This window comes from Babjeviella inositovora (assembly GCF_001661335.1).
Source record: "Babjeviella inositovora NRRL Y-12698 unplaced genomic scaffold BABINscaffold_16, whole genome shotgun sequence".
Lineage (NCBI taxonomy): Eukaryota > Fungi > Ascomycota > Pichiomycetes > Serinales > Babjeviella > Babjeviella inositovora.
This window is the reverse complement of record NW_017566853.1, coordinates 73,720-93,642: the sequence shown is the minus strand read 5'-3', so window position 1 is coordinate 93,642 and position 19,923 is coordinate 73,720. Positions and strand designations below refer to the sequence as shown.

At 49.9% G+C, this 19,923-nt stretch overlaps 6 protein-coding genes across 6 annotated transcripts; 4 read left to right on the top strand and 2 right to left on the bottom strand.

Moving 5' to 3' along the window:
• Positions 1 to 1,594: 1,594 nt before the first annotated feature.
• On the top strand, positions 1,595 to 4,291 carry FOX2 (bifunctional hydroxyacyl-CoA dehydrogenase/enoyl-CoA hydratase; the record flags this gene model as incomplete). The annotated part of the gene is made up of 1 exon (XM_019126704.1): positions 1,595 to 4,291. The coding sequence occupies one exon, from the start codon at positions 1,595 to 1,597 to the stop codon at positions 4,289 to 4,291; it is 2,697 nt and encodes an 898-aa protein (XP_018982643.1).
• Positions 4,292 to 5,081: 790 nt separating this feature from the next.
• Positions 5,082 to 5,996, bottom strand: MAK16 (ribosome biosynthesis protein; the record flags this gene model as incomplete). Its single annotated transcript, XM_019132044.1, has 1 exon — positions 5,082 to 5,996. The coding sequence occupies one exon, from the start codon at positions 5,994 to 5,996 to the stop codon at positions 5,082 to 5,084; it is 915 nt and encodes a 304-aa protein (XP_018982642.1).
• Positions 5,997 to 6,903: 907 nt separating this feature from the next.
• Positions 6,904 to 8,887, top strand: RRN3 (rDNA-binding RNA polymerase I transcriptional factor; the record flags this gene model as incomplete). Its single annotated transcript, XM_019131259.1, has 2 exons — positions 6,904 to 6,981; positions 7,304 to 8,887. Coding segments are annotated over 2 exons (1,662 nt in total), but the record flags the coding sequence as incomplete, so codon positions are not given.
• Positions 8,888 to 10,094: 1,207 nt separating this feature from the next.
• Positions 10,095 to 13,634, top strand: BABINDRAFT_41667 (aminophospholipid-translocating P4-type ATPase; the record flags this gene model as incomplete). Its single annotated transcript, XM_019132035.1, has 1 exon — positions 10,095 to 13,634. The coding sequence occupies one exon, from the start codon at positions 10,095 to 10,097 to the stop codon at positions 13,632 to 13,634; it is 3,540 nt and encodes a 1,179-aa protein (XP_018982640.1).
• A 660-nt stretch (positions 13,635 to 14,294) lies between these two features.
• Positions 14,295 to 15,611, top strand: PRO2 (glutamate-5-semialdehyde dehydrogenase; the record flags this gene model as incomplete). Its single annotated transcript, XM_019132034.1, has 1 exon — positions 14,295 to 15,611. One exon carries the CDS (start codon positions 14,295 to 14,297, stop codon positions 15,609 to 15,611), a length of 1,317 nt encoding a protein of 438 aa, XP_018982639.1.
• A 488-nt stretch (positions 15,612 to 16,099) lies between these two features.
• On the bottom strand, positions 16,100 to 17,081 carry PRE2 (proteasome core particle subunit beta 5). The gene has a single exon (XM_019129989.1). It carries the CDS (start codon positions 17,068 to 17,070, stop codon positions 16,231 to 16,233), a length of 840 nt encoding a protein of 279 aa, XP_018982638.1. The 5' UTR covers positions 17,071 to 17,081; the 3' UTR covers positions 16,100 to 16,230.
• Positions 17,082 to 19,923: the final 2,842 nt, after the last annotated feature.

The following is a 19,923-nucleotide window of genomic DNA, read 5'->3' as shown; positions in this document are numbered from 1 at the left end:
GAAGATGTTGAACAGACAGGATCTCAATGTCAGAGAGAGAAACGAACGCTCCGAGCAGGTTTTGAGAATTTTGAGCGGTGAGGACGAGGAATAAGTTTGTTAGCTTTATTTATATTGCCGATGTGCGGTTAGTCCTAAAACTTTGCTATCTTCATTTCTATGCGACTTTTTATGATTACACGTGTAAAGCAGTTTTGCTTGGGAGCTAGAGCTAGTAATTGCATATAAATTTTAGAACTAAGTTTTTCACTATGATCTCTCGTTACAAATCCGGGTCCCGTTTGCCGTTTTGACACAAGCTTACGGGGATCCAAGATTTTTTACAGCAAAGTACACTAACGCTTGATGCCGGTGCAATATAGGTCCAGGCATAGAATACAAATTTTACACGTCACGGAGATCAGCGGTAGTCTAATATACTAGAGCCCCTGTGTTCTCATGAGCCAGACCGGTAAATATAAGGCCTTTACATCTTCTCTACGTGATGCACTGTCACTCTTCCGTGCCGGGGATGCTTTCGAAAAGTAGCACATGGGATTTTTCACCAAGCGCCTTGGATAATTTCAGAATCGTTGTCTAGTCACGTGGTCGACTCCGCAATTTCCGGAGGTCAGCTGCCCAAGATCTCGTGACACGAGCGGCAGAAGGCGGAACGGAAGTAAGTACACCTCGGCCATATCATGGGGTTCGCGATCCTTCCTTTGCCATTCGGCTATCAACGTGGGCGTTCCGAAATCCATTATTAGCGCGTACTGAGCGAATTACCGATTGCCGATATGACGGTACATAGTGAAGAATATGGGGACTTAAGGTTCAGGATGCGAATTACCAATTTTCGTGGCAACATCACAGATGTGCGAGCCTAGTGAATATATATGATTATCCGCCTTTATGACTGGTGTGACAGGGTCTCACCTCAGCGGGCTAGTGGTAAAAATGCCATTTTACCATGTGCAACGTTCTATGTGTATGTAGCAGAAATCGGGTGTGCTCACCTTTGCTGTACGTAATTAGAGCCCCCCTCCCCAGACTTGAGTTATGTGGCCAGCCTGCACCGCATGTCCGGGCTTCGGCATTGCGCTTCCCCAATTCCGGTACTGCGTCTACGTGCCCATTGAGCGTTGTGTGGGGTGGATCAGTGAAAAAAAAAAAAAAAAAAAAAACGAAAACCTCTACGCTGTCCTTGCAGGACCCGATACACATCAAACGCGGAGATTATTGTTTAAGCTATAGCAGATATTTGCATTATTTGTACAACGAGAGTTCTCCATGAGCTCCGGGAGGTTATGCATCAACCCCGCTATTTACCTCATCGGCAGCAGCTGCTGCCCACTGCTTAGGTGGGAAAATCCTGTCTAATTTCAGCTAGGCTCTCTCCACAGGCCAGTTGCATGCAGGTCCTCGGCTCGGTCACATGGCAGCTTTAAGTTCCAGCGTCTGCACCGGGAGCCTTTTCGCAACCCAAAGCCGCCCAGGTAATATATAAGTACTCGCCGGCCCCCTACTTCTCCACCCCCCACATTTCTGCTCTCCCCACCTATTGATTCAAGACACAGACCCCCTCCCGTCTTTTCTCATACATACTACACACAAAATGCCATTAGATTTCAAGGACAAGGTTGTCATTGTTACCGGAGCTGGCTCCGGTTTGGGCAAGGTCTACGCGTTGGACTTTGCCGCCAGAGGTGCCAAGGTTGTCGTTAACGACTTGGGTGGTAGTCTCAAGGGTGATGGTGCCTCCTCAAAGAACGCCGACATCGTCGTTGCCGAAATCAAGGCCGCCGGTGGCCAAGCCGTCGCCAACTACGACAACGTCTTGGATGGCGCCAACATTGTCAAAACCGCCGTCGAGGCCTTCGGTACCGTCCACGTCATCATCAACAACGCGGGGATCTTGAGAGACTCTGCCTTCAAGAACATGCCAGAGAAGGACTTTAAGCTCGTGTTGGATGTCCACTTGAACGGTGCCTACAAGGTCACCAAGGCCGCGTGGCCGTACTTCCGTGACCAGAAGTATGGGAGAATTGTCAACACCGCCTCCCCAGCCGGGTTGTACGGTAACTTCGGCCAGGCCAACTACGCCACCGCCAAGCTTGCTCTTGTCGGGTTTGCTGAGACTTTGGCGAAGGAAGGTGCCAAGTACAACATTCGTGCCAACGTCATCGCTCCGCTTGCCAAGTCCAGAATGACCGAAGATCTCTTGCCTCCAGATGTGTTGGAGAAGATCTTGCCTGAGAAGGTTTCTCCGTTGGTCCAGTACTTGGCCCACGCCGATAACCAGACTTCTGGTGCTATCTTTGAGGTTGCTGGTGGCTTCTTTGGCCAGGTCAAGTGGCAGAGATCCTCCGGGCAGATATTCCGCGGTGACGAGGAAACCTTCACCCCAGAGGCCATTCTTAACCAGTTTGACTCCATCATGGACTTTGGTGAAAAGCCATTCAATGTCAAGACCTCCTATCCAACTCAGGTCTCCGACTACCTTTCCATTTTGGAGGAGTCCAAGAAGGTCACCAAGCCAAACCCACAGGGTAACACCAAGATTGATCTCACTGGCAAGGTTGTGCTTATCACTGGCGCCGGTGCGGGTTTGGGCCGTTCTCACGCTTTGTGGTTCGCCCGTTACGGTGCCACCGTCGTTGTCAACGATTTCAAGGACCCACACTCTGTTGTTGCCGAAATTATTGCCAAGGGTGGTAAGGCGTTGGCTGACAAGCACGATGTCGTTACGCAAGCCCCAGAGATCGTCAAGCACGTCTTGGACACCTACGGACGTATTGACGTTCTTGTCAACAACGCCGGTATCTTGAGAGACAAGTCGTTCTTGAAGATGACCGATGCCGACTGGGACCTGGTCATTAACGTTCATATTATCGGTACCTTCAACTTGTGTAAGTTGGTCTGGCCGGTGTTTGTCCAGCAGAAGTTTGGTAGAATCATCAACACCACTTCCACTTCTGGTATCTACGGCTCTTTCGGCCAGGCTAACTATGCCGCTGCTAAGTGTGGTATCGTTTCCTTCTCCAAGACCTTAGCTGTCGAGGGTAAGAAGAACAACATTTTGGTCAACACCATTGCCCCACACGCCGAAACCGCCATGACTTTGACTATCTTCGGTGAAGGCGAGTTGAACAAGTTCCCACCTTCTCACGTCTCTCCAATGGTGGTCTTGTTGGCTTCTGACCAAGTTCCAGTCACCGGTGAAACCTTCGAAGTTGGTGCCGCCTGGGTCGGTAACACCCGTTTCCAGAGAGCCAAGGGTGTTGTGCACCTTGCCTCCGACAAGTCTCCGTTCGACATCGACTGGGTGGCTGCTCACTTCGCGGAGGCCCAGGACTTCTCCTCCGGCGCTGTCGCCATTAAGTCTCCAGCCGAATCTTCCATGGCGATTATGGCCTCCCTTGGGGGTGATGAGGATGACGAGGACGAGGAGGATGAAGAGGATGAGGAGAGTGCCAACGAGTTCTACGAGCTTTCTCCACGTAACATTATGCTTTACAACTTGGGGATTGGTGCCCAGTACGACGAGTTGAAGTACGTGTTTGAGGGCAGTAAGGACTTCCAGGCCATCCCATCTATCGGTGTCATCCCAGCCATGGTGCAGTGTGACGACGGGTACGACTTGGATAGCTACTTGAAGAACTTCAACCCAATGAAGTTGTTGCACGGTGAACAGTACTTAAAGATTAAGCAGTGGCCTATTCCTACCGATGCCAAGTTGACCACCACCGCCCACCCTGTCCAGATCACTCAGAAGGGCAAGAACGTAGTTTGTGTTGGTGGCTTTGACACCATCGACAAGGCTACTGGCAACCCTGTTTTCTACAACGAGATGACCACTTTCATTCGTGATGCTCAGGGTGAAAGCAAGGTCTACTCTCCAAGACCTGCCTTTGCTACCACCTCTTTCGACGCTCCAAAGAGAGCGCCGGACTACGTTGTCGAGAAGAAGACCTCCGACAACCAGGCTGCCCTCTACCGTTTGTCTGGTGACTACAACCCATTGCACATTGACCCAGGCTTTGCTAAGGGTGGTAACTTCGATAAGCCAATCTTGCACGGCTTGTGCTCCTTCGGTGTTTCTGCCAAGGCTCTTGTGGACAAGTTTGGTAACTTTGAGGAAGCCAAGTTGAGATTCACCAGTGTCGTCTACCCAGGTGAGACCTTGAAGGTCGAGGCCTGGAAGGAGGGCAAGGACGTTGTTATCTTCAGAACCACTGTTGTTGAACGTAATGTTATTGTCATCAACAACGCTGCTGTCAAGATTTTGGGCAACGGTAGTGCCAAGTTGTAGGGGTTCATTCGTTGATGCACGGTTGTGTTTTGAAACCGCCTTTTGTTTATCCTTGTTGAATATATTTCTATGTTAATGATTTATAGGTCTGGACTTACTTGTCTTGATATGCTTTTGGCCGTTACAAGATCGGTGCGCAGAGAACGCCAGAGTAGCGTTCCCCCCAGCGCGGTGGCTACAGAAGCACGTTAAAAGTCTGGTAAAAGGGAGTATCTACACCCCGTCTCGGATTTCGGTAAAATCTTACTTTTCCATTGAGCTAGCACTATCAATATGCTCATTGACTTGTATCAGCTGTCTTAGGTCTCGACGGCACGGGGCTCGGATCATATATTAACTTTATGCTACCATAGCACCAACGCATCTATGGGTCTCACGCAAGATAATTCGTACGGAACAAATAGCAGAAGAAAGTGCCAAGTCGAAAAGCAATATGGAGAAGGAACTTGGGCTCGACCAGCGTACCAAAGCACGTTGGTCAATCCGCAATAGATACATAAAACTCTCCATGACCAAAAATACAGATGAAACTGACATAATTAAAGTGAGAATAAATTGGGAGGCTGTGTTAACAATAATATACAGAGCAGGAACACTGGCTTCAGGTTGAGAGCCTGGTCTTGCATAGACCACAACGCCTACTAAAGATAGATGACGCTGAAATCTAAGAACGGAGATGGAGGCGAGAAAGCGGAAAGTACCAGCCATGCAGAAGAGGTATGCCTCATTGGTGTGGATAAGGGAAGCTGGTACTCTGGATCTCTTTTATAAATACAGTTGGAGAGGCGCCTCAAGCATTGATAGTGTTGGCAACGATAGGCTCCTCTTCGTATTCAACTTCAACTCTGGCACGTCTCTTTGCACGCTTGTCGTCAGAGGCGGCTAGCTTCTTAGTTCTCTTCTTAGAGCCATCGTCCGAGTCTGACTCATCGTCAGACTCGGAGTCGGAGTTGCCCAACCATCTCTCCAAGTCTTCCACGTCAACAAGATCCTCATCATCTTCCATGTCGTCCTCCACGTATTCAACCTCACCAACGTCACTGTCATCCTCTTCATCCTGCAACTCAACGTCATCATACTCGTCTTCGTTCAATTCGTCCTGGGACAAGTCGTCTTCGTCTTCCACGGTCCCCAAGACCTTCTTCCAGATCTTTTCATCCACGTTCAATGGCTTGTCACCGTAGGCACCACTCTTCAATCTGTCTAACAATTCCTTCTCGATCGACTTCTCGATCTTGGCAGCGGTGAGGGCCTTTCTCTCTCTCGTCTCCTCTCTTCTCTTGACCTTGTGCTTGACACCGACGTAGTGCCTCTCCTCCTCTCTAAGAGCTAATCTTCTCTCAGTGATCGCGACCTGTGTCAATCTGGTTAATCTCTGCTTGCACTTGTGGATCAAGAACTTCTTCCAGTATAACAAATGCTGGTCAACTTGGTCCAAGGCCTTGGTGTAGTTTTTGGACAACTTGATTCTCTCCCATAACTTGGATGGTGTGTGGGCTCTTTCAACCGTCTTCATATACAAGTATAGTTTCCCGTCAACATTCTTGACTGTGGCGTATTTGGCGTTGGCCAACGGACAGGACTGTCTGGAGCACAAACCACTGACGTTATATTCGTTACGACAGAAATTCTGCTCTTTGGTGGTCTTCAACTTGAAGGCACAGAACTGCTGGTTGATGACTTGCCAGATGATTTCGTCAGACATGGTGTGTGAGAGGGGAAGGGCTAGGCAAAAGCTGTTCACTTAACGTAATGCTATACCCGTTGAAATTTGCTTACACTTTTCCAGAAATTTTCAATCTTTTTTTTTCCGAGCCGCATGCTTATGTGTATAAAAATTATCCAACACGTTACCCGGTGCGATGAGGTGCACGTGATGTGGCGGTGTAACAAGTGGCATAGTATTTCGGTGTAAGTCTACAATCAACTAGGAAATCAGGAGGAATCATGAGGTAATATTTCAGAGTTATAGTTTATGAAAAAAAAAATACTGCTGGAATTCTCAGTGTAGGATGGTTCCCGCCATGGGAGCCTCTGGCACTCGTGGTACCTAAGTATGCCTTCATCAGCTTGTATGTGTAACCCGATACTAAGGTCACCACACCTCTTTTTCGCGACAACCAAAAAACGGTATTAATATCGCATAATACTATTTAGCATACCTTTATTAAGTTATATCCATGTTTTCATCCATTCTGTCACCTTGTATTCCACAGTAATCTTTTCAGCACTGTGGCGTCAGCACGCGATTCCCCACCGCATGTTTCCCGATCGGGTGATCGCGATAATTTTGTTTCTTTTTCCTGCTAAAAAATTTCACAAGACACCCAAACACTGCAGGAAAAAATTCTTTAAATCTTCAGGGGTGAACCACTTCTCAGGACACCTTAAGTTCTACCATTGCATCTTTAACCACACAGTTGCATATCCGGGCACCCAGAATGCTTTCCGTCGACCAACAGCACACGCAGACCCTCGGGATGCGGCACGAACTCAAGCGCCCCGTCGCGGACGAGAAGGCAGTGTCCTTTGACGCGATGCCAACAAAGAGAAGAAAGATAACAGACCAAGACGCTGACGGTGATAACAGTAGCAATAATAATATTAAGTTGGAAAAGAACCAGGATGTGTTCAGTGGGAAGATGTATACTACTTTTGTCAAGTCGGCACTCGAGGCCATGGATCAGAATGTATGTGTTTCGTTTACAGCCCTTGATGCATCCTTTTTTGCCTCCCTTATTATTTCTTTTGGATGATCAAAGTGGCTTGGCGTTATTCTTGCGATGTGTGAGCTGAGACGAAGCCAAGCAAAGGCTCAAAGCCAGGTCAAACTAATGGTAAGGCCAAGCAACTGCTAAAGGTTTAGCTGGAGCTAGGACTATGCAAAACGCTATTGTCAGTCTATAGTTGCGCGACCCTGGACCTGGATACAACCGATATATAGCACAGATATAACTAGCACACATACACGAGAATAGCGCCCTCTTTACCGAACATTACTAACCTCTCTAGAACGACGCCACAGACCTAAGAACGCTTGCGTCTCAGTTGAACCTCCCTGTAACCCACCCAGAATACATCGCCCTTGATGACCAAGCGATAATCATCGCCACTTTGACAAACCACATCACACTCTTGGACAATGAACGATGCACTGATCTCATCAAGGCGGTCCTCGGAATGCGACTCTACCAGGTGAAGGAGCAGCCGGCATTTCAACAGCGGTACACGCAGTTTCTCACGGTGTTGTGCTCGGGGATCCCGAAGTGGTGGACAGAGGTTGCCGACAAGTTGATCGGCGAGTTCATCTCGTCCAACACCCAGGCGCACCACGAGGTGTTGCAGTTTCTCTTGCATAGCACGCCGACCGCAACGACGGTATTGCAGCCGCTATTGGCGAAGAACTTTCCCCACATCACCACGACAAAGAAGCAGATCTGCGTCAATTATATCCACAACATCCTTGCGATGGGCGGCTACTGCAGCGACTTGGTCTACAGCAGCTGGTGCTTGATCATGGAGAACCTCATCAAGTTGGACGTCGCCCTTCAGAACGAGTTGGACGAACTAGATGACGATTTAGATGACGTCGAGATCGACGACTCAGGGGACGAGGCCGATACTGACTCCGAGAGCGAGTCTGAGGACGAAGAGTCCGAGGACGAAGACATGGAGAACGAAGAGTACAATGCGGAGGTGACCACCAATATATCCGACTTGTCTAGTAAGTTGGATGCGGTCATGTTCAAGTTGTTTGAAACCACCGGCCCGGCGTTTTCTCTCCACGAGTTGAACGAGGGCAACGGGGTGGTGCTCTTTAACACACTCGTCTCCTTGTTCAAGTCGCACGTCCTTCCGACCCATTACACGCGTTCCATCCAGTATCTTTTGTTTCACGCAGCGCAGCAGCAACCAGAGTTGATGGATGCGTTTTTAGTGACCCTCATCGACATTGCTTTCTCCCAGAGCGAAACTATCGAGCAGCGCATCAAGGCATTGCAGTATATCGCGTCGTTCATCGCGCGCGCGGCGAAGCTCCTGCGCCATCAGGTGGTGTTTGTAGTGTCCTATCTCGTCGGCTGGTTGAACAAGTACGTGATTGAACGCGAAAGTGAGGTCGGTGACGGTAGAGGTGGCATGGAGCGCTTTAAGCTCTTTTTCTCCGCCTTTCAGTGCTTACTATACATTTTCTGTTTCAAGCACCAGCTTTTGCATAAGGACGACAAGTTGGCCTCCGACGATTCCGATTGGGAGTGCTCGATTGACCGCTTCTTCCAGCGGATTATCGTCACCAAGTTTAACCCTCTCAAGTACTGTAACGAAACCGTGGTGTTGATCTTTGCCCGGATCTCCCAGCAACAGAACGTCGCCTACTGCTTCTCTCTCATCGAGCAGAACAAGCGCGAACGTCTCCTCGGGATCAAGGGTGCGGCCGGCGGTGCCGGAGCGAATGGCGCCTTTATGTTGACCGCCAGACAGGATTTCCTCGACTTGGAGGGCTACTTCCCGTTCGACCCGTTGATTTTGAAAAAGTGCAAGGCCTTGATCGCTGAGGAATATTATGTGGACTGGTCTGAAGACGAGGACGAGGACGAGGAGTAAGCTATATAGATGTTATGAGACACGAATGATGTATTTGGTGTAGACAACTGGGCAGTTTATGGAATATGATATGATATAGACTGCACCATGATAAGCCTTGGTGTGTCTACAGGCAGAAATACCGCCGGTTGAAGCGAGGAGCTATAAACTAAGGCTCAAATTTGAAAATAGTGTAGATTAATCGCCAGCCTGGCGGCGGGGAATTTGTGACCGAGAGAAGCAGATTTTTTGACTTGTCCCATCCTACGTGAGAACACCATTTACCTACGAAATAGACTTTGGCTTTGATTTCGATAATATGCCTAACCACTGCTTTGACCTATCTCGTCGTGGACAGCAGATTAGTTGAAAATGGGTACTATTCTACACTGTGAATGCTACTCATACAAGTAATAGCCTCCTTGGGAAACCGGAGTCTGGCCTATGGTGGAATAGTGCCAAATAGATATCTGAAAGAGTATTGTCGAGACGGTGATATACTGATACTCCACCTTTAATGACTTATGTGACATGTGATCGCTAGGTTATATCCTCACAGATGCACCGACATTCTTTTCGGGCAGACTCTACCAAAACCTACAGTCTGTCGTTACACTAAACAGGCACCACACCATTACGATCAACATCACCTTGGTTCATTTACACCCTAAGGAACTAGCATAGCACATTGCCTGCAGTAAACGACGCTTAAAATACCCGTCAAGACCCTTTGGCTATGTATTACGGGAATTATGCACGAGCCACGGGCTGTGCCCGGTTACGAGCCCTTACCACCATCCCGCAACGTCTCTGCTTTCGTTACTGATCTCTACGTTTTAGCATTTCAACACTTTGTCCGACACCAGTTAAGACCGCTTGAACCCATTGGAAATCCTCCCTTATGACTTCAGGTAATCCGTTCAGTGACTACAACGAGCCGATGATCGACTTGTTGTCGGATGACCCGCCACACCAGAGTCCGTATGGCAATTATAGCTCTACGCGCACGGGCGGCAATTACAACGACACTGCGCACAGACGCCAACCATCCGACCCCTTTGCGTTCCAGATTGGCGATGATGATGACGACGACCACAGTTTCAATCGAATCATCGCAGATGACGACTCCTACACGCACAATCCGTACGACGCGCCAGCCGCCAGTGGCAGCGGCTTGTTCTCCAACATGAAGAAACGCTTCCAGGGCAACGACTACGCGGATATGAACGATTCGGCCAGTCCTTTTGGCAATCAGCACGCATTGCCACCTGTGCGTGATGCGACGCCATTGCAGACGGAGGAGGTGCTAGATCGTGCGGACGGTACCAGCCGCTTCGATATTCGGCGCATCAAGAATGTGTTCCGGCGCAACCGCGCGCGTGCGCATGACGACGGCCCGCGCGTCGTGGCAGTGAACGACTCCGCCGCGTGCGCTGCGTATGGCTACTACGGCAACCACATCTCCACTACCAAGTACAACCTTGCGACGTTTGTGCCGAAGTTTTTGTTTGAGCAATTCTCCAAGTACGCAAACTTGTTCTTCCTCTTCACGTCGGTTATTCAACAGGTACCAAACGTTTCGCCGACAAACAGATATACAACTATCGGAACTCTCTCCGTCGTGTTGCTTGTGTCGGCGGTGAAGGAGATCTCTGAGGATCTCAAGCGTGCGACGGCAGACAAGGAGCTCAATTCCTCTAGGATCGAGATTTTCCGCGGTACTGACTTTGTGACAAAGAAGTGGATCGAGGTCAGGGTAGGTGATGTTGTCAGGGTCAGAAGCGAGCAGCCGTTCCCAGCAGACATCATTCTTCTATCTTCGTCTGAACCGGAGGGATTGTGCTACATCGAGACCGCTAATCTTGACGGTGAAACAAACTTGAAGATCAAACAGGGGAGAGAAGAGACCGCTGACTTGGTTGACCCCCACAGCTTGATTGGCTTAACCGGAAAGATTATGAGTGAAAAGCCCAACTCCAGTTTGTATACGTACGAGGGGACGTTGACGTTGAATGGCCGGGAGATCCCATTGGCCCCTGACCAGCTCTTGTTGCGGGGTGCGACATTGCGTAACACCGCGTGGATACACGGTGTTGTGGTGTTTACTGGCCATGAAACGAAGTTGATGAGGAACGCGACCGCTACGCCTATTAAGCAAACTGATGTCGAACGTATCATCAACCTCCAGATCGTTGCATTGTTCGGCATCCTCATAATATTGTCTCTCATTTCTTCCCTCGGTAACGTCATCAAAATCTCTGTCAGCGCGGACAGCTTGGGCTACCTCTATCTTGAGGGTACCAACAAGGTCCTGTTGTTCTTCAAAGACATCCTCACCTACTGGATTTTGTTTTCTAACCTTGTGCCAATCTCTATGTTTGTGACCGTCGAGATCATTAAGTTCTACCAGGCGTACATGATTGGGTCTGATTTGGACATGTACTTTGCGGATACCGACACCCCAACCGTCTGTCGTACTTCCTCCTTGGTGGAGGAGCTCGGCCAGATTGAGTATATTTTCAGCGACAAAACCGGAACATTGACCCGAAACATCATGGAGTTCTTTTCGTGTTCTATTGCCGGGAGATGCTACACTGAGGTAATCCCTGAAGACAAAAATGCAACAATGATTGACGGAGTTGAGGTAGGCTTCCATACCTTCCAGACCTTATTGGACGACCATTTGGTGAGCGGCCCTAATAGACAGGTGATTGACGAATTCCTCACGCTTTTGGCGGCCTGCCACACGGTCATTCCAGAAGTCAAGGATGACGGGACCATCAAGTACCAGGCGGCTTCGCCTGATGAAGGGGCGTTGGTGGACGGGGCGGCCAGTTTGCGGTATAAGTTTACCGTCAGAAAGCCAAAATCGATCACCTTGGAGAACCCAAGCGGGACCCTTTTGACCTACGAATTGCTCAACATTTGTGAGTTCAACTCCACCAGAAAACGTATGAGTGCTATCTACCGCTGTCCAGACGGAACCATCAGACTCTACTGTAAGGGCGCTGATACAGTTATCTTGGAGCGTTTATCCGAAGAAGGCGGGCTCTACGTGGACGACACGCTCAGACACTTGGAGGAATTCGCTTCGGACGGTTTACGCACTTTGTGTCTTGCAACACGTGTGATCCCCGAGGCGGAGTACCACTCATGGGCGGAGGCGCATGCGCGCGCGGCAACCACGTTGGACGGACGCGCCGATGCGCTCGACGCGTGCGCGGAAATAATCGAGCGCGACTTGTTCTTGCTTGGTGCGACCGCCATCGAAGATAAGCTCCAGGACGGGGTTCCTGAGACTATCCACACGCTCCAGGAGGCCGGGATCAAGATCTGGGTCCTCACTGGTGACAGACAGGAAACCGCTGTCAACATCGGGATGTCGTGCAAGTTGCTCAGCGAGGACATGAACTTGTTGATTGTGAACGAGGAAACGAAAGAGGCGGTGAAGGAGAATCTCGTGAGCAAGCTCCAGGCGATCAACTCGCACCAGATTTCCGAACAAGAGATTGACACGCTTGCATTGGTGATTGACGGGAAGTCCTTGGGCTTTGCGTTGGAGGCTGACCTCGAGGACTACCTAATCGAGATTGGGACCAAGTGCAAGGCGGTGATTTGCTGCCGTGTGTCGCCCTTGCAAAAGGCGTTGGTGGTGAAGATGGTGAAGCGGAAGAGGAAGGCGTTGCTTTTGGCCATCGGTGACGGTGCCAACGATGTCAGCATGATCCAGGCGGCGCATGTGGGGGTGGGCATCAGTGGGATGGAAGGGATGCAGGCCGCCAGATCGGCGGATGTCGCCATTGGCCAGTTCAAGTACCTCCGCAAGTTGCTTTTGGTGCACGGCAGTTGGTCGTACCAGCGTATTTCTCAGGCCATTCTCTACTCCTTCTACAAGAACATTATTCTTTACATGACCCAGTTTTGGTTTGTCTTCATCAACTGCTTCTCTGGGCAGTCGCTCATGGAGTCATGGACGCTCACTTTCTACAACGTGTTCTTCACGGTGTTGCCGCCGTTTGTGTTGGGTGTGTTTGACCAGTTTGTCAGCGCGCGCCACCTCGACCGTTACCCGCAGTTGTACCAGTTAGGCCAGAAAAAGCGGTTCTTTAACGTAACCATCTTCTGGAGCTGGATCATCAACGGGTTTTACCACTCTGCTGTGATCTATATCTGCGCCATCTACATCTATAAATACGAAAACACCTTGGCAGGGGGCAATATGAGCGACCATTGGTCCTGGGGAGTTGCTATTTACACCACATGCACACTCACGGCGTTGGGTAAGGCAGCTTTGATCTCCAACATGTGGACCAAGTACACACTCATTGCGATTCCTGGCTCTTTTGCATTCTGGATTCTCTTCTTCCCAGCCTACGCGGTAATTGCGCCGTTAGTGAACGTTTCACAGGAGTATAAGGGCGTGTTGCCGGCCACCTACGGCTCCTTGACCTTCTGGGCAATGGTGTTCTGTTTGCCGGTATTGTGCTTGATGAGAGATTTGTTGTGGAAGTACTACAAGCGGATGTACCGCGCCGAGTCGTACCACCACGTCCAAGAGATTCAAAAGTATAATATTGCGGACTACAGGCCGAGAATGGAGCAGTTCCAAAATGCTATCAGAAAGGTGAGGCAGGTGCAGCGGATGAGAAAGCAGAGAGGGTTTGCGTTCTCGCAAGCGGAAGAGGGCCAGGAGAAGATCGTGCGGATGTACGATACCACGCAGAAGAGAGGGGAGTTTGGGGAGATGCGCGAGGCACACTAATCGAGGCAAAAGGCGAGGCGTTGATGTTTAAACCGTATTCGAAAGTTCTCCAGTCATTGAGGATTTCAAAAAAAAAAAAAAACGGTGCTAGATGTTGAGACGGCGCATTTATATCGAGAAAGTACGGCCATTATCACTATCATGGTGACTGCGAATTCCTATGATAACTTTGCGGTTACGCTTGAACTTTGTCTACCGCACCATGTATCTGCCCCACTATCTGAAGCGTGCATCTATTTCCAAGATGTTCCATTTATCCGAGGAGAAGCCTTGGGTCTGTTACAGCACTCAACTGTATTATAGTAAGGTTAATATACTTAAGATTAATGAATATCAATAAGATTTTAAACCCACCAGGAAAAATGGAGCGATTTGTACTTAACAAGCCTTCCAGAGAGTATACGTGTATGTTTACTTTGCAAATCCGGTGATATACTTGGGCAGCCTGGATTTTCCAATCTTCTTCTTCGGCTGTGCTCTAAGGAATAAACCCCACAGTCTTACCTTTTCCATAACCAACGATGTTGCCTGCGCACCTCCTGCACGTCCCTAAGCCGCCCCGTTTTTCTTTCTCGACATGACTCAGCGCTGAAGGCACAGGTCAAAAACAGCCCCAAACTCCCTACACTCTCACCCATCACTTCCACACCCATTTAGATTATGGCTGAAATTATTGCAAGGGATGCCCGGATGGCATCCACTATTCTTAAAACGCTCACCGACGAAGAGAGATCCCAGGCATTGCAGGCCGTCCACGACGAGCTCCGTGCACACAAAGCGACGATTCTAGAAGCCAACGTGATCGACATGGAAAATGCCGCCAAAAACAACCTCCCAGCATCATTGATCAACCGCTTAGACCTCTCCAAGGGTGATAAATATGACACCATGTTGCAGGGTGTTTTGGACGTCGCTGCGCTCGAGGATCCGGTCGGAAACGTGACCCTTAAGACGAGGCTCGATGACGGTTTGGACTTGTACCGTGTCACGTGCCCAGTGGGTGTGTTGTTGATTATCTTTGAGAGCAGACCGGAGGTTATTGCGAACATCACGGCGTTGGCAGTAAAGTCCGGAAATGCCGCTATTCTAAAGGGCGGTAAGGAGTCTTTGGCCACGTTCACAGCCATGGCAAAGGTGGTGAGTGATACCTTGGTCAGGACTGCGGTTCCAGGAAAAGCTATCCAACTCATTGCCACCAGAGATGATGTTTCCTCCTTGTTGAACCAGGACAAGTTCATCGACTTGGTGATTCCAAGAGGCTCCAATGAGTTGGTGCGCAACATCAAGGACAACACCAAGATCCCTGTCTTGGGCCACGCCGATGGGATTTGCTCTGTATATGTTGACAAGGATGCAGATGTGCAAAAGGCATGCAAGATTGCCGTGGACGCCAAGACAAACTACCCAGCCGGGTGCAACGCTGCGGAGCAGTTGTTGGTGCACGAATCGTTGTTGGACACGCAGTTGCCGGTAATTGCTGAGGCGCTCATCACCGCAGGCGTCACCTTGCACGTAACACCCATTATCAAAGCGCACTTACCAGCTAATGAGAAAATCGTGGACGCAGTTGAGGGTGACTTTGACAAGGAGTTCCTTTCATTTGACATCGCTGTGGATGCCATGGCCTCCGCCGAGGACGCCATGATGCACATTAATGTCCATTCATCTAAGCACACCGAGGCTATCATCACCGAGAACGAGGCTACCGCGAATAAGTTCTTGAAGGGGATCGATTCTGCCGGAATCTACTGGAATGCGTCCACCAGATTTGCGGACGGGTTTAGATATGGGTTCGGCGCAGAAGTCGGAATCTCTACCAATAAGATTCACGCCAGGGGGCCGGTCGGCTTGGAGGGCTTAGTCGGGTACCAGTACCAGTTGCGTGGAAACGGGCAAGTTGCCGCGGACTATATCGGTGCTGGTGGTTCCAGACAGTTTATCCACGAGAAGATTGACGTTCGTGGGATGAGGTTGTAAGATTCTGGCTAGCGAGGGTAGTGCTCGAAACTAAGAATTGTATATATAAGGTACCATAGGGAATCTACACAAACGATGGTATAAAGTTAACGGACCGTGAAGCGAGACTATTCAGTGTTGGGGCGAAAGCCATAATATATTGTTTGCCGTCGAGAGGATTAGGTTGGAAAGTATTTGAAAGCCCCGAGATTCGCAGCAAAGATGCAGGCAGGTCACCAGTTCAACTCAATTCCGTTCCCAGTAGCTCGATATCGATCTATGTATTTGTACATCTATTATTTATATCATCGGACACCTTTTAATAAACTATGGCCCATAACCGATTGCTTCACCCATGTGTATGCAGCTGTATCCTCTTAGATTTTGACCAATTAATGCCCATTGGTCGCATTCCCACTAGCTAGTTCTTATGGCCAGCGTAACTCCGAATATCCTCCATCTCCGTTTACTCTTTTATAGTTTCAGATAAAATTCTTTTGATACATTACCATTGCTATAGATAGTCTAAATAGTTCACTTCTTTAACCCGACATCTACATGCCTTTCGTCCGTGCTACGCATCCACCCTCAGCGTTTGGTCTGACATTGCCCAAGCTCGAGCTATACACTCACCCTTGCACTAACCCTCCACATTGTTAAACGACCCCTCCTGCGCCTTCGTCTCCCAGAACAATGGCCCAACATCGTAGTTGCCGTGGAAGACCCAGCCTTGCTCGGTCACATGGAACAAGTTAATAGACCCACCAGAGTACGCGTCTCTGTGGGTAGCAGCCAAGATGCTTCTCTTCCCCAACTCCAAAGCCTCGTCTACGGACAAGTCCCAGTGGTAGCTGGCGTCTAACACACCGTAAGCAAAGGTCTGGCCCGAACCCACGCAGAAGAGATCGCCCTTCAATCTGGTCCCGTCGGAGTCAACATAGTAGATGGTAGGCCCCTCCTTCTTGGTGTACCCACAGACCATAGTACCCATCGATAACCCCATTCCCTTGTACAGGTAGACCAAGTTAGACAAGATCTTACTCGCGGCGGCGACACTGATTCTCTCCTTCTCCCGCAACTCGTGCAAGCGGCACTGGGTTCCCAACCAGGTTTCCCAGTACTGACAGTCAGCGGCACCACCGGCCATAGTCCCTAAGAGGAACGGGTTGATCTCAATCACCTTCTTGACGGTCTGCGATGCGATCCAGTTCCCGGCAGTGGCTCTAGAATCGACTGCAACCACAATCCCCTCCTTGAATCTAAATGCCAACGTGGTGGTCCCGTGCGCAATCTTGATCTTACAGTCCGGGTTCACCGAATCGTCGGTGTGCGCTCTTAAGAAGTCTGTCGGCTGCGAGATGGGCGGCAACGCGAGCGAGGGCGCGAGGTTCAACTGCTGGAAGCCGGAAAGCGACTGCTGAGCGTCCTGGAAGTCCTGTTTGGTGTTCTTGAACGTGAATTGGCTGGCCACGGAGTTCATTGTGTATGTGTATGATATGTGTTATAATTGATGAACTGAGGGGTCAAGTGGCAACTCCGTTTTGTTAAGGCGTGTTTTCTAGCTAGCACTCACTGCTCGCCACTGATAGCGTACAGGATGTAGACTGCCTAATTGGGATAAAAGCCGCCCTCCCTGGCTTTACTGGAATTGATTTCTACAAACTATGTTGGAGATATTCGGAAGAACATTATATCTTTTTTTTTTTACGAAGGTAGCTGTAGGGGGTTTAGAACTGCGTATTTCACTATCCAGCATCGTGGGGCTCCACAGGTTCTATGGTAAGCCCATCAATAGAACGGTTAATTTGGCATCAAACCTTGGGGCCGGAATTTCCAAGTTAAATCAGGCCAAAACTTGCCTCTTTATCTTGGGTCACTGTTTTAGCGGCTTACGTATTATGGTATGTCTGATTTAGATAGGGACGAAGGATCAAAGCGCAGTAGCATGTCAGCCAAAAGATTGTTGAGAAAGGGGTAGTGAATAAGCCCCTTGCTTCATGTTTAAGTTGATGTCGTGAATGGATAGGATACTCATATCATCCGAGGAGCAGAACAAAAATGAATGAACAAATGTTGAGCCTCGGACTATTTCCCCCATCTAGATATTAAGTTACCTGTAAAATCTGTACCTTCGCTTACATTTTGAATAGACACGTCAAAAGAGGCTTCACCCTCTATTCTTTATTGAGCCTCACCATCTTGACCGAGAACTGGTCAACCGTGTTATCCTCCAACGGTCTCTTTATACCTTGAGGACCCGTTTCCACGCCCGATTGGGGTTCAACCGGAGCCGCCTGTAAACCGTTAAGCTCTGGGGTGAGGTCTGGTTCAGTTTCAACCGCTTGCTTAGTGGATGTGATAGACAGCTCTTCGACCTTCTCGGTTTCTGGCTTAACCTCTGGTTTTGGGACCTCTGTTTCCGTTCCTTCAATCGATTTTATCGAAACAAGTTCAATCGCGGCAGGTTCATCTTCAGTTATTGGGTCACCCTGAGTAACAGGTCCTGTGGTGTCAGTCTTAACTGTGATCGTTTCAGTGGCGATAGTTTCGACAGTTTTGGCTTCAACCTCTTCCTGAGCTGTGCCGAGCTCTAAGGCAGAGGTAGAGACCTCCTGGGGTTCCTTACCAGAAACCAAATCCACAGTCACTAAAGATGTAGATGCCCCTTCCGATCCCTCGGCCGGTTCAGCTTTCGTTGGGCTATCCACGGTCGTTGCTGGGTTCGTAGTTTCCGGACCGGTAGTCACCACTGGATCAAGGACTTCCGCTTCAACCACTGGTGTGCCCCTTTCCATAGAGCTAGTAACTAATTCGGCCTTGGTTGGTTCAGTTATGGTAGTCACAGAGACGGCTTTTGAGTCTGCTGGTGCGACATCTTCCATCTCGATATCAGCCTTAGGGGCAATCTCAGCGGCAGTGGAGGAGGCGACTGTTGGAACATCGATGATCATACTTGGTGCGTTATTGACGATACCTGGGACTGCCGACGTGGCAAGAACGGGTGCAACTGTGGACGGGATAGCAGGTGGAGTGGCAAGTGGAACAGTGACATTATCAGTAATCACAGACGAAACGATAGTTAAATCAGGGCTTGGAGCGGCGGGAGCGGTAGGATTAGCGTTGGTAACGACGCTTGGTGCAGAAGCCACTGGAGTTGATATCACTGGAGCAGAGGTTACCGGATCATCTGAAATACCCATAGTGATACTCACTGGAGTTGGAGTGGCGGGAGGGGAAACGGTAGAATTGTGAGACGACAGGGTTAAAGCTGGAACTGCAGCATTGACAATTGGTATCACAGGACTCACCGATAGAACAGCGCCGACAGTGACCGCATCCACATTGGATGGAACAGGTTCAGACGCCACAGAAGCAGCAGTTGGAGCCAGAGTAGAATCCGACAGCGTTCTAGTTGCTGAATTGGCTGAAACCAGGGCCACCACTGGTGTCACAGAAGCCAGACTAGGGACTTTGTCGCTTGAATCAACAGACTGCACTGAAACAGGGGTTTTTGCTTGCAATGGCTGGACAGAGTCAGACACGGTAATAGCGGGTGCTGAGCTAACTAAACTTGTAGGAGCTGCAGTAGAAGCTGGGACGGGAACTGAACTAGAAGCAGAGCCAGGAGCCAAACCAGGAACAGGGCTGGGTGTTGGAGCTAAACCAGGGACTGGATTAGGAACAGAGCTAGCCGTTCCAGGTCCCAACACAACCTTATCACCCGCCAAGATCTTCCCTTCAACCTTAACTTCGGCTTTTTTCTTCGGCTTAGGCGCGGGAACGGGCGTACTAGCCCTGGACGACGGCTTGGATATCGGCGGCGGCGTTATGCCCTGCTTCTTCAACACCTGCTGGGTCGCTGCATTCAACGCGACCCCCAAGATCTTGGTCAAGTGGTGAGGTGTCCGCTCGATCAACGTGGCCAACGGGTTCCCCGTCATGCCTGCCTTCTGGGCCACCTGCGTCACTTGCGCAATGGTCATGGCCAACGCCTGGGTAAGAATGGCGGTGGTGGTGGTCTTGTCGTACTTGAACTTGCGCTCGCTGGTCAACTTGACCAACTCCTTCTGGAGGTAGGCGAGTGACTTCATGGTCTCGTCGTTCAAACCAGTCGCCTTTGCCGGTGGAGCCTTCGGAACCTGTTTCGCACGGTTCGCCGCGAGCTGCGCCTGGATGTTGGTTGTGTTGAGTGGCAGTCCTGGCACCACCTTTGGCATCGCGTTCACCACTGTCTTGTTCATACCGGGAACCAGGTAGACAGGGGTCTGACTGAATCCGGTGTTTTGGGCCCCAATGGCGGAAGGAAGGGTCCCTGGAGGGTAGGCCACAGAGG